General features: G+C 31.4%; 1 protein-coding gene across 1 annotated transcript; it reads right to left on the bottom strand.

The window, feature by feature from the left end:
* Window positions 1-274: 274 nt before the first annotated feature.
* On the bottom strand, window positions 275-2240 carry LOC114717533 (heavy metal-associated isoprenylated plant protein 37-like). Its single transcript, XM_028902695.1, has 3 exons — window positions 2061-2240; window positions 1830-1905; window positions 275-1368 (listed from the first exon to the last, which is right to left on the bottom strand). The coding sequence occupies exons 1-3, from the start codon at window positions 2097-2099 to the stop codon at window positions 275-277; spliced, it is 1209 nt and encodes a 402-aa protein (XP_028758528.1). The 5' UTR covers window positions 2100-2240.
* Window positions 2241-13641: the final 11401 nt, after the last annotated feature.

The raw sequence follows: 13641 nt of genomic DNA, 5'->3' as shown, positions 1-13641 counted from the left end.
ATAATTCTGTGACAGTAAAGACAAGAAAGTCATGGAAAGAAGCCATAAGAGTCATCACTCTCTTGGGACTAAACAATCAAAGCAAACTTTCTCAGAGGGAACAATAAAGCCAAACATACATCTAAATAAATAGTTCACAAGCATTCTTCTTCTTAACGCATGCTTGCAGGCTCACTAAATTTACAGAGTCACCACTAAAAAGCTTAGTAAAAGCAGACATGCAGGTCAAATTGAACTTTTTCCAGCCTTTTTAACACTCTACAAATCTATGATATTACATAATTGAGCAGCTGCTGCTAGTGTTGTCATCACTGAACATATGAGCTGCAGAATGATCATTCCCAGGGTAATAATAATTAGGTAGGGCATAGGAGTAATTGGGAGGGATGTAGTTGTTGTTGCTGCTGCTGCTGTTGCTATAGTTGTAGCAGTAATAGCCTGTGTTAGGAGTAACTATAGGGGACCTTTGATACATCATCTGGGGTTGTTGCTGCAAGGCATGCCTAGCCTGCATATTCATGTTCATGTTCATCAATGGAGAAGCTTGGTTGCTGAAGCCATTCATGTTCATCAATGGTGGTGGGTATTGATGAGCAGAAGTGGCAAAACCTCCATTGGGAAGTCCTGGTGGTGAAGGGGATCCTCCAAATCCACTGAGATTGTTGCCCAAAACAGTGGCATTCCCAGGATTTGGATTGTTGTTGCTGTGAAATCCAGCTAAACTCATCATAGTGCCAATGTCATTAGCCCTCTTGGGATCTCCAAGATTGAGCTTTTCTCCACCACCCAGATGGGTATTGTTCATTTTCAGAGCAGCCATTGATCTCTGGTCAAGCCCTCCAGCTGAATGATGACTAGCTTTATTTCCCATATTCTGATGATTAGGGCCTCCTTTCTTGCCATTATTGTTGTGATTTCCACCATTGTTGAAAGCAGCAGGAGAAATGGCTCCTCCAGCTCCTTTTTTAGCAGCATTGGCATCAGCTGCTGCTTGCTGCCTGAGAAGGTTCAGCTGATTCGCCTTCTCCCGGATGAACCTCAGCTCATCATCGTCTTCATCATCCTCCTCTTCATCATCGTAGTAGTCGTCATCATCCTCAGAACTAAAAGCTGGAAATTTCTTCTGGTTTTTCAAGGCTGCCTCAAGCCCCTTCACCATCCCCACTCCTTGCTTCTGCCCTTTCTTGATGTCATCCTTCACACAATTATTGTTCTTCTGCTGCTTCTGGTTCTGATTTGTCTTCTGAGACAACCAGAGCTCAGCATGCTTACCGGCTCTCACCAGTTTCTTGATCAGTGTCTCTGAATCAACACTTCCAGAAACTGTTACTTTCTGCTGTTCTGCATCTATTTGAACTTGATAAACACCTGTAAACAAGACAATGGCCCAAAACACCACCAAGAGGCAGACCACAAGGATCAATTATAAGTAGTACATTATCACGTATCCAAGCTCTAACATACAGGCAAGATCAAACGTTTTGAAACAATAATAAAAAAAAAAAGAAGCACCATATGTTTAATACAAGCCAATAGTCTAATAATTGCAAGCAGAAGTCTCCCATTGAAGATTAATAAACAGAACATTCGATATTTCTCTAGCTTATTCATAAAAAAATAAGAAAACCAATGCTGAGAATTGCAGATAATGCTACTGATTCATAACAGAATGTGCTTCCAACAAGAACTATCCAATCGATTTCTTTTCTATACAATTGTTCATGAACCAAGCAAGACAGTTAAGAAGGTGAGGACAAGAGAGAGGAGAGTGAACAGTAAAGACAAGACAGAAGAAGGAAAACAGTAAAGATAGAGAAGAAAGTGATGACCTTCAATTCTCTGAAGGATTTTCTTCACTTTCTGCTTGCACCCATCACAGTGGATGTTCACCTTGAGAACACAAGTCTGTACATGAAGAAACAGAAGCAGGAAACAACAGGAGAAAAACCATGCTCAACACATTAAATATATAAGGAAGTATAAATATCGCAGTGCTGATAGAAAATGAAGGAGAAGGTTAAAAAGGGGGTGAGCTTTAAAAGAAGAAGACAGAAAAAAACCTGGATTTTGAGGAGCTTAAAGTCTTCTCCTTTAGTCATATCTTCAGTGCTGTTTGGAACGAAATCCCTCTTCCCTCTCTCTCTCTCTCTCTCTCTTATGTCTGTGTTTTGTTTTGCTACCAAAAACTTAGGCCAAGGAAAGCAGTTAGGAGGGGTTGCTGCATGTGATTTTCTACTTTCTACTACTCAACAGATGTTACTTTCTGCTTCCTTTCTTTGCTAGCTACTCTTTTCAACTAGTTCTCAGGAACCAAACAAAAACAAAAGCTAAGAGCAAACGGGGTTGAAGCTGAAGACTTGAAGCAATTATTTTAATTTGAACTTTTCAAAATGCAAAATGCAGAGAGTAGAAACGAATATAATAATGCTAGTGAGGTGAGAGATAGAGATAGAGAAAAAGAATGCCGAGACAAACAGTGAAAAATGATCAACAGGAAAAGGGTATTGCGGGAAGATGAGGAGGAGAGAGAATGAGGAAGAAAGGAAATCAGATGGCTAGGGAGAGGAAGTCAGAGAAAGAGAGGGGGGAATGCTCTGATATGATGTGATTTAACGTTAAAACTGAGAGGAGAGACAACAATAAAAGAAGAACAGCGACTTGACATGCCCAATTCTTTCCTCTGTAGTTTTGTCCTTCATCTCTCGCCTCGTGATTTACTGCTATTTACGAAGTTTTCCCATCAATATTTCACCTTCCTTCATATCTTCATGTGAATTGTGAACTCAACTATTGGTTTGTTTCTTCTGAGGGAGGTCAATATGCAAAAAGAGTGCATATCAAATAGTTCCGTTTGAATGGGAAAAAAACATTGGGCGAAAAAAATGAGACGAGAAAAATGAAGAAGAGAAAAAAAAATTTTAAAAAAAAAACTATCACCTCATTTACTGGGAAGAATTAAAAGAAAAAAGAATAAATATTTAAATGACTAAATTATCTTTCTATGTAAAAATATATCAGATTTAAAATTAAATTAAATAACACAATGAAAAATCATTTCAACATGAAATTATTTGATGAATACATATTTTTATGTTATTATATTTAAAACTAAATAATTTCAAGAAAAATGTTATATGACAAGGTAAAAAACAAAAGTGGGTAATTTCTTTAAATTAGATATAGTAAAAGAAAATAAATAAAATATATATTATCCAACATCATTAATAAATGTTAAAAGTATAACACAAAAATGAGGAACGGATGGTAATGGCAAGAATCCAAAATGAGTTTCTTCCTAGCCTTTTTTTTTTCCCTCTCATTTTCCCTCTTTTTTCCAAGCGAAAAAAAAAACAACTTCTCTCTTCTTTTTTTCCCTCTAGTTTGTTTTTCTAGCTCATTGTCTCTCCATAGTCTAATCACATTATATACTCTCCTATATTAGTGCAGGTTGTGGGGTTCAATTTCACTAGTGAAATTAGCTTCAACACCATCGCACTAATCGCTATAGTGTGATATACAATTTCAACAATCCAAATATAAAATTTTCAGTTGATGATTTTTGAATAAAAATTATTTTTTTTGGAAAATCTAACCGTTAAGATATAATATTTATTTTAAATTCTATGCATAATAATATGGGTTAATTAATCCGCAAGTCCTTATAGTTTCAACGAATTTTGAATCAGGTCCCTATAGTTTTTTTTTTCTTTTTATCAGGTCCTTATACTTTTATCTTTTTTTAATTAGGTCCTTGTATTTATTTTTCTTTTAATTAAGTCCTTATAATTTCACTAAATTTTAATTAGGTCCATGTAGTTTTAATTTTTATTTATTAATTAAATATAAGCTTAATTAAATAGATTAATACTGAAATATAAAATATTAATAATTAAATTAAATTAATAATTATGTAATAAAAAAGTAATAGAATTAATTAATTCAGAAAATTTTTTAGAACAATTAATTTTTTTGCTGAAAAAATTAAAATCATTATAATAATTCAATATCTTTAGAATATTATTGTTTATAAACTAATATTAAATAATATATATATTATTTTATGTTTATATAATAGTACTATTAGAATTTATAAAATAAAGAATAAAAAATTCAGGGACTTAATTAAAAATAAAGTGAACTTATAAGGATTTGACAAAAAGAAAAATAAATACAAGGATCTAATTAAAAACAGATGAAAGTATAAGGACCTGATAAAAAGATAAAAAACTATAAGGACCTTATTCAAAATTAATTGAAACTATAAGGAGCTATGGATTAATTATCTCTAATAATATTATAACATTAAAAACATACAAACAAAATTATATTAAACATGTATTGTGCAAATTTGGTATTCATCACTCAAAGCAGCCAAACTTAATCCTCACGCTTATAATCTAGAGCTGTTGATATTTGTTCCTTTAATTTGAAAAAATAATATCTATACAAAATAATGCGACTTATTTTTTCATGTTATGCAGAAAACTTATGCTAATTTAACATAGATAAAGCAACAATTATTTTTATGTCAAATTATTATTTTGTCCATATGAGCATATGACAATACACATCAAAGAGATTTAAATTATTAAATATTGTTTTGAATTTAGTGAAAATAAATAAAAGATATGACTTTACAGAATCCAAACAGCAAAGTACGAAGGGAGATTCGCTGATGATCACTGTCTTGCCTTGGCACAACTATGCTTTTCAATGGACAATGTGAATCGTTCAGATCTTTAGGCCTTGATGGATGGATATTGAAGCACTAATTTAAACAAACGTGGTCTAATTGTTGTTGAATTAAAATATTTCAAATTAAACTAGCAAAAACCCCCAAACAGATATTAGATGGTTGGATTTTTTAAACATGATATCCTAAATTTGAATCAGGCCGTGTATACAAAAAAAAGACTTTATTAGAAGAGACAAAACTTATCTCTATATCTCAAGAGAATTAGCCTCTCAAACTTATCATTGTAAACTGTTATATTATCGTTGGAACTTATCAGTAATAATATTTCTTATTTACAACTTCATTGCAATTCTCCTAATATTCTTCTTTTACATATAGTCATTAGTCATTGCTAATGACCACACTAAAATTAAAAAGTTACATTTGAATCATTGATATATTTGAAAAAGGGAAAAAAATGCCAATTCATATTATTAAATGATCATTTTTTAAAATAATATTTTACCTCAAATGTCATATTACCCAGTCATAAAAAACAGTAAAAAGGTAAAATTGAAGGAAAGTAATTGATAATGCATATCTTCATGTGAAGAGACTTTTTAAAAAAAAAGAAAGAAAGGACTCAAAAATGACTTGCATGCAGGACACGTGGAAATATACAAATATGAAGTATAAACTTGCTTTACGGAGTATATTACTTATTTTGACTGATTTGGTTGGGATGTTTGGTTTAATTTTTAAATATAAGATTTTAATTCATTTTGTTTTTTAAATTTATAATTTTTTTTACAAATATTTTTATAAATTGCATACATGAAAGAAGTTTCAATCAACAGAGTTTTAATGAAAAGGGATGTTCTAAAGAAACCGATGCACATTTATTACAGATGAGTATTCTAGATCCCATTGCATAATGCTCTGGAAAAAAGATCCCATTGCATAATGTTTATTGATTAAACCATATATGATAATCGAATTAAAAATTTATATTCATAATCAAAGCAAATCTTCAACAAGCTCTAACATTTAACAAATGAGAGAGTAACAATTCTTTGTGGTCCATGTAAGTTTTTTAACCAAAAAAAGTATTGTTTTTATAAACTAATTAAACAAATTTCTAACCAAATAACTGCCTCAAAAATTATGAATACTTTCTCTCTTCTTTTTTTTCTGACCTGAACGTATAAAGGAGTGAATTGTCTCTAAATATTGGCTTGTTAAGAAAAACAAAGGTAAAGTTAGCATTATCAGCCTTTAGCGTCACAATTCCCAAAACACATATTCTCTCAGATGGAAGTCATTAATGGCAGAGAAAGACAAATAAAAACTTAAAATGATGGTTGCTCTGCCTTTAGCCTCTAGGGGCTTTTGGATGCTGTCTCTTTCCATGATTAGATTATTATTTTTCTTCTTGTTGTTCATTGTATAAAAACTAATACAGTTTAAAAAAAACAGAGAATTAAATTCAGTTATAATATAAAGTCATCTATGATTTTTTATAATATAAATTCCCGCTAAAAAGACAACATGTAACTGGGACCTAAGAATTTGTAAATAACACAATTAAAGTAATATTACCTCCCATCTTAATTATAAAAACTAGTTAACTAATTTAAAGAGATTAAAAAAAAATTAAATTAGTTATTTCTTATAAATAAGTATTATCTTTCCTAAAATATCCTTGTCAATCAAATATATTGACTAGAACTACTATTGTTAGAAAGACTATCTTAAAAAATATATATAAATATCAGAGACAAAGTAGATTGGGGTTTTATATTTAGAACCAAAATAAAAATCAAATGAGGTCTTATATTAAACACTAAAGGTAATATTTGATAAGTAAAGTAAATTTGTAAAAAAAAATTTTTTTAAAAAAAAGATAACATATCACAATGAGACACTTTTGTGCTCCATCTCATTTCGACAATTCTTGAGATGGGACTGTCCCATCTCAGTGATCGGAATAGGGGTGGTAATATGGGCCAACCCACAGGTTGCAAGTTGGCCTGTGACGGGTTAGGATTAGGCGGTTCGGGTTAAACAAGTCTCGTGTAATGGCGGGTTGGCTTTTAGTCAACCCTAACCCACCATGGTAGGTTGACGACCAACCAGCCAATTATTTTTTTAAAATTTTTTTATTTTTTTAAAATATTTTTTCTTATACAATATAAAAAATATAATGAAATTTTTATCTTTTGTTTAAATAGTTTATTAAAAACACTAAATAAATAAATAAATGATATAGGTATTTTTTTAATTTTTTAGATAGAATATATAATATAATAATATACATATAATAATTAATAAAATTTTAAAAATACAAAAAAAAATAAATGCGGGTTAGCCCGCCAACCGGGCTAATCCGTAACGGGTTAGGGGTTAGGCGGTGCAGATTGAAAAGCATTGTTTAGTAATGGGTTGACATTTAGCTAACCCTAACCTGTCATTTTTTGTGGGTTGGCGGGTTCAATTCGCGGGTTCAACCCATATTACCAGTTCTAGATCGGAATAAGACAGCTAAATATCCCTTATTTTGAGATGAGAAGGAGGTCAATATATGTAATACATCATTTTCTTTTGAATCTCTTGAGGCCTGATTATAAAAATAATCATATTATTTCCAAGTTAATTCTTATAATAACAATAATTCTAACCATTACACATAATTGTAAGAATATTTTAGAAAAATAATATATATTTATTATAAATAATTAATTTAACTAATTTTTTTTATTTACTAAAATTAATTAATTAATTTTTATATTCAGAGGTAATATTTAATTGAGAAGGGCGTGTCTGAAGAAGCCAGTTTGATATGAAGCGAGTTTTTTTTGGGGGGGGGGGGGGGGAGAGAGAGAGAGTAGAAAAGAAGGGAACGGAAAAGAAAGGAGGGAGGTTAGGTGATGATGACATGAGTTGCAGGCGTGAGGTGGCGAGCGTGACATTGAAAAAGAGAAATTGGGAAGGGAAAGGCAAAGCCCTCTCCCTTGTTATTTGCTGTGTGTCTGCGCCTGCGAGCGCCTTTGCTTCTGCATCAATCAAGTCTGTCAAAATACAGATATTCAAATCCCACTGCCTTTTGTTATCCAATCCTTTCTCTTCTCTCGTGTTTCCCACCAGGATGCCCTACTCTCTCCCTCTCTCTCTCTCTCAAGTCCGTTGAAGGCTGGATAACGTTTAAAAGCACACGCAGACAGGGATGTCTAAAAACCGGGTACCTGCTCCAGTCCAATTCAACTCGAAATGATCAGGTCCAATTCAGTTTAATCCAGTCAAAATAAACTATATAATAAAATTAGATCAGATTAGTTATTCTAGTTGGACTAAGTTTTAGACCAAGTGATGTGATCATCTGGACTGATCCAGTCCAATCGAGATAAATTTTTTATTTTTTAATAATTTATAATTTAGATATTACTTTTAATTTTTTTAACGTTTTTAGAGATTTTCATGTGTTTATAATAAAACGTTAATATTTTAGAATCAGTTTTATATGATTATAAGTGGTTTTTATTGTCTTAAATTGTATTTATCATGTTAAAATCTTGTTTCCCATAAAAAATTAAAAAACATAGAAACCTAGACTTTTTTGATCAGTTCATCAGTCTGGTGGATCAAATCCAGTCTAACCTTACCTTGGGTTATCACTAGACTGGACCAGACTATAGACTACCAAACTCAACCAAACAAAAATCAGACTAGATTTTTAGTTGGGCTCTGATCTAGTTCGGTCTATCCGTTGTGTAGCCCTACTTATAGATGAGGTTTCCTATAAATTAAAGCAAAATTTTTCTTGTATTTCATAAATTAGGATTAAAAGTTATTTTTTTCATTTAATTTCGGGAGGTGACAAGGCAGTGACATGTCAATAGTTGTTCGGTCTACGTGGAGGTCAAACATCAACATGATAAAAATGCCCTTAATTAAAATGCCGTTGGATTTGGTCTCTTTGGTTTGGAGCCGTTCGATTTCGTTTCGATGTCAATAGAACATCTCTCCGCGAGGCGTTTGGGTTGGGTTGGATGGGGCCCCGAGCAATCTTTTCAATTGGGCCATTTTGTAATGTCTTTTGCTTTTCGATGAGTCTGTAATGAACGGACTTCATCCATACAACATATATAAAATAACCATAAAAAATATTACGGAAATTTTATTTTTTATTTGATTTATGAAATTTGAAACTACTTGGTTTTGGTCCTTAAAATGTTAGTTTCAAAAACAAAAAATTTAATTAGATAAAAATAAAGTCATATTTTGGCAACCAAAATCATTGATTTCAAATTTTAGGAATTAAAAGATCAGGAAAACCATATTGGAGATACCTATATTTTCTCTTAATTTTTAATTTGATATTATATATTTTTTCTCCTAATTAAATCATTTAATTTTATCTTTTTAACAATATTAGCTCTTGTAATTTTATTCTATTAGCTTTTTAGTTTCTATACAAAAAGTTAACAGTGTTAACAAAGCAAAATTAAAGATTTAATTAAGAGAAAAAAAAATAGATACTAAATTAAAAAGTAAAAAATATAAGTACTTCCAAGATAATTTTCCCTTGAAAGGTCAAACTTCAGATCAAAATGATATTAACCCAAAATTCTATTTCCGTAATGTACTTTCATGAGAAGGCATGCTTTCACTTCCCCCTCACATCAACCTGAAGTTGTGAAGACTGTTTAGAAACATTCTTTCTTTCTTTCTTTTTTCCTGGACTGAATGTTTAGGAAAATTCTGAAATTCCTCTCTTTTTCATATATGATAATCCATTTTGTTTGTACACAGATTCACCAATGTTGGCTCCTAGTTTCTCTATTTTCTAATCGCTTTGGACAATCCGTAGCAACGTTGAATAACTCTAAACGCACACGCACCATTTGCACTTAAATTGATTGTTACACACCTTTCTGAAGCTGATCCAATCATATAGTCATATAATAATAATAAAAAAAGAACATGTGATTTATTGATTAATTTTACACATCACAAAGTACACAAACAGGGGAAATGACTTGATGATTAAATAATGACAACGTGTTTTTTTTTTGTTAGCATTCTATTTTTTTTAATCAATCAAATAATAAAGGACCACATTATTAATCATGAAAAGTTTATGCTTAACAGTTTAAAAACAATAGTCCCCTTTTTTCCCCTGTTATTGCAATTTCAAACCTTCTACACTCAAATGGACAATTTTCACTCAAAATAATCAGAAATGAAAGGAAATATAAATGAAGAACTGCATAACTTGTTCAACACACACACACATATATATAGTGAAAGATGACCCAGCAAACCCATCATATTGACATCGGCGAAAACATAATTAATTTTGGAAAAAACAACTCAGCTCTGAGACCACAATTCAAAGTACAAAAAATTTATTTAAAATTATCAAAATACTCTGAAGTCTCAAATCTTGTATTCTTTAACTGTAAATAAGTTTAGTATGTAAATTCATCAAAATTTCTTGGAAAAATGACTCAAAAATACCTTTTGAAATTTAAAAAGACAAATAGTTCATGTAAATAAGTGAAAGGACCTAATGGGCATGAGGTAGGAATATGGGATTTGTAAAATTTGGCAAAAAGACTAAACTAAAGTAAAATGAAAACTTTCAAATTGAATTTAACCATTTTCATAAAGTGTTTTGCAATATGTTATTAGCCATTTACAAACTACGTGAAATTCATGGGATTGAGTTGAATAAAATTACTAAACATGTAATGTGAGTGATCACTTGCCAAATGAAAGTACCTATTTTCATAATATATTTCACAACCTGTTACTAGCCATTTCTAAACAATTTTACTAAATATCTAACATGATCGACAACTTGTGAAATGAATTTGTCTATTTTCATGACGCATTTTACCACTTGTTATTAGTGATTTTCAAACAATTTTATTGAACATGGGACATGATTGACAACTTACAAAATGAATTTGACTATTCCATAACATGCTTTGCAACCTGTTATTAGCAATTTCTAGACAATTTTACTAAACATGTAATGTGATTAATAACTTGTGAAATGAAATTGATTGTCCTTGTAATGCATTTTGCAACTTATTACTAGTCATTTTCAGACAATTTTACTAAATGTGTAATGTGATTAACAACTAACGAAATGCATACGACCATTTCCATAACATGTTTTGCAATATGTTATTAGTCATTTCCAGACTTGGTGCAATTTTTAGGGGGTTGAGTTAGACAAACTGACTAGACATATAACGTGATTGACAACTTGAAAAATACATTTAACTATTTTCATACTATTAACTTGATCAATTTTCACCAATTATAACCTTTTAGGGGAATTAAACAAAAGGGTAAATGTTTTGAGGAATTAGTAGATAATAAATAAGTACACCTAAAGTATGTCATAATAAATATGTTAACAATAACTTTCATAATTTACTACATTTGTAATAGTATTGACCATTAAAATGATGATATTTACCAAAAACCGGTAGCACTGTGACAATAATTACATTACATATATTCAAATGAGGAATAAGAAAGCCCAGAATATAGATATGTGTTCTTCAAGCAGCATGAGGAAGCAAGAGAAATAGAGAAGTAGCCCATTGTATGATTGAAGAATGGTAACATGAGGAACGTAGAGGAAATTTAAAATAATTTTGGAAGTTGGAAGTTTGGAAGAGCCAGATAGAAGAGTGAAGTTTGATGGGAACGCAATCGAGAAAGGACGAACGAAAAGTAAAAGAGACTTTAGCCAAATAGAAGAGTGAAGTTCGGTGAAGGTAAGCCTCCTTATATATCTTGAATGTTGCATTTCAATGATTGGGTTTATTTGTAAGTGAGATAGACGAATGAAGCTCTATTTGTGTTACTAAATCTTCTATTATTTTGTTAGTATATTGAGGAAAAAGCACCGATTGTTTGAGTCTATTTTTGTGCTGGGTGCTTTGTTTTTTGCCTTTGATAAAGGTGGGTTGTTCGTTTGCATGTATTTCAATTTTTGTAATGAGTGGTGGGTGATCAAAATTGTGAGTGGGAATGTTATACTTGAGATAAGGTTTGGGCTTGAGAAAAGTACTTAATGCTTGTTACTGTTTGTGGTTAGTGATATAATAATTGAAGTTAAGCAATTTTGCAAAAGAACTAGTACATTTGCAAGTTGAATGTGGTAATTTGATATTTAGTGGCGTAACAATTGAAGTTAGGCAATTTGCGAGAGGAATTAGTGCATTAAGAAGTTCATTATGGCAACTTAATCTTTAGTGCCCTAACAATTTATTCTAGGCAATCTACAAGACGAATCAGTGTATTTACAACTTGACTGTAACAATAACATGTCTTATCCTGTAACAAGTGAAGTAAAGAAATTTTCAATAATAGTGAGTGTATTTAGAAGTGTAGAATTCATTTAACAAATAGAGTTGTATGCAATGGATTTTGATGTATTGTTTATTGTACTTATTAATGAAACAATAATATTGTGTGAAGGCTTACAAAAGATGACAAAGAAGAATCTAGATGTTACATGGTGGAAGGTATTTAAGACTGAATTCTAGAAGGAAAAAAAGGATATACATGGGATGAAAGCTGTATCAGATGCTACATCAGAAGTTTGGGGGAAAAAAGACAAATGTTGATAAGGAGTCATATAGAATAAAGGAGGAAGAGTCATCACAAGAAAAGAAAAAGAAATATGTGACACCATTTTCGACCCGGTACTCCCCATCTAAATTCAAGGAAGTAGCTGATTTTGTTAAGGGAAAAACAAACTTAAAGAACAGGGTAGAAAATTTGGGGTTTGGGAAGCTATTAAATATCATATTAAACAAGATTCTAAGAGATTTATATACGGAGGTTATACATGCATATGATATCCCCACAAAAGAATTGAGTATAAGAGGGAAGACATTGATAGTAACACCTAAAGATGTGAAAGTGCTAATGGATTTACAGGATAAGGGTTTAACAGTGAAGTTAGATGGCTTCAAATATGAAGTGAAGGAGCTGAAAAGAAAATATATGACATTGACATATGCTGAAGCTGGGAAAAAGCTCATAATTGAGGAGGATGATAGAATGTTTGAGCTTTATGTTGTTCTATTTACATCAGAAACTTTTCTTTATCCCACCGGGAGTGCAAGTGTCAGTGAGAAAGTGTTAAAAGTAAGGGCTTGCACATAGAATAATGGAGAAAATTTGACTGGGAAACATTTGTGCTTGATGGAGTGATGAAATACAATGATACAACATGGACAGCAAAAGAAGGAAAGCCTGAAGGCTCAAAAGTCATTAGAGGTTGCATGTACTTGTTACTGGTACTTATATACTTGTTTGCATAATTAAATGGAAGATTTCACTAATTAAGTTGTTTCTGTATTGCCTTGTTTGATTAATAACTTGTTATGTTTTTCTTTTTCAGCTTTACTTCTTGCAAAACTTCCCATTAGGGAAAGGTGTACCGAAATCATCTCATGCAATTAAGTATTGGGATGATAACATTGTGAAGGAGATGATTAAAGTAGAAAAGAGAAGTCAACATGGCATCTTGCACAGGCGCACTGCTGCGGAAGTAAAGTCAGCAATATAGCTGAGGGGGACAAGTTTCTAAAACCCGATAACTAGTACTAATATATTAGTCTCATTTGTTGACAGTGAATGTATGTTTTCTGACATATATTTAAATATGCAGGACATTCAGGAATTTTGGCTGAAATTCAACAATAAATTAAATAGTGAGATGAAAAAGCTTACAAATTTTGTTTGGGAAGAATTAATGCAGTTAGAAAGCAAAAGGCCTACTAGTGGGGGAGATGAAGGAATGCATGCTGCAGAGATAGAAGAAGGTGAAAATAAAAATAAAGAAAAAGAAGAAGAAGAAGATGAAAATGAAATAGATGCAGCCTTTAAAAAAAGAAGAAAAAAGATGCTACAAGGTACTGAACGTACCTAAAAAA

This window comes from Neltuma alba, unplaced genomic scaffold, assembly GCF_004799145.2.
Source record: "Neltuma alba isolate B1F8T4 unplaced genomic scaffold, ASM479914v2 tig00011749_pilon, whole genome shotgun sequence".
NCBI lineage: Eukaryota > Viridiplantae > Streptophyta > Magnoliopsida > Fabales > Fabaceae > Neltuma > Neltuma alba.
Note: the sequence above shows the minus strand (reverse complement) of the source record. Positions and strands in the feature narration are given on the sequence as shown.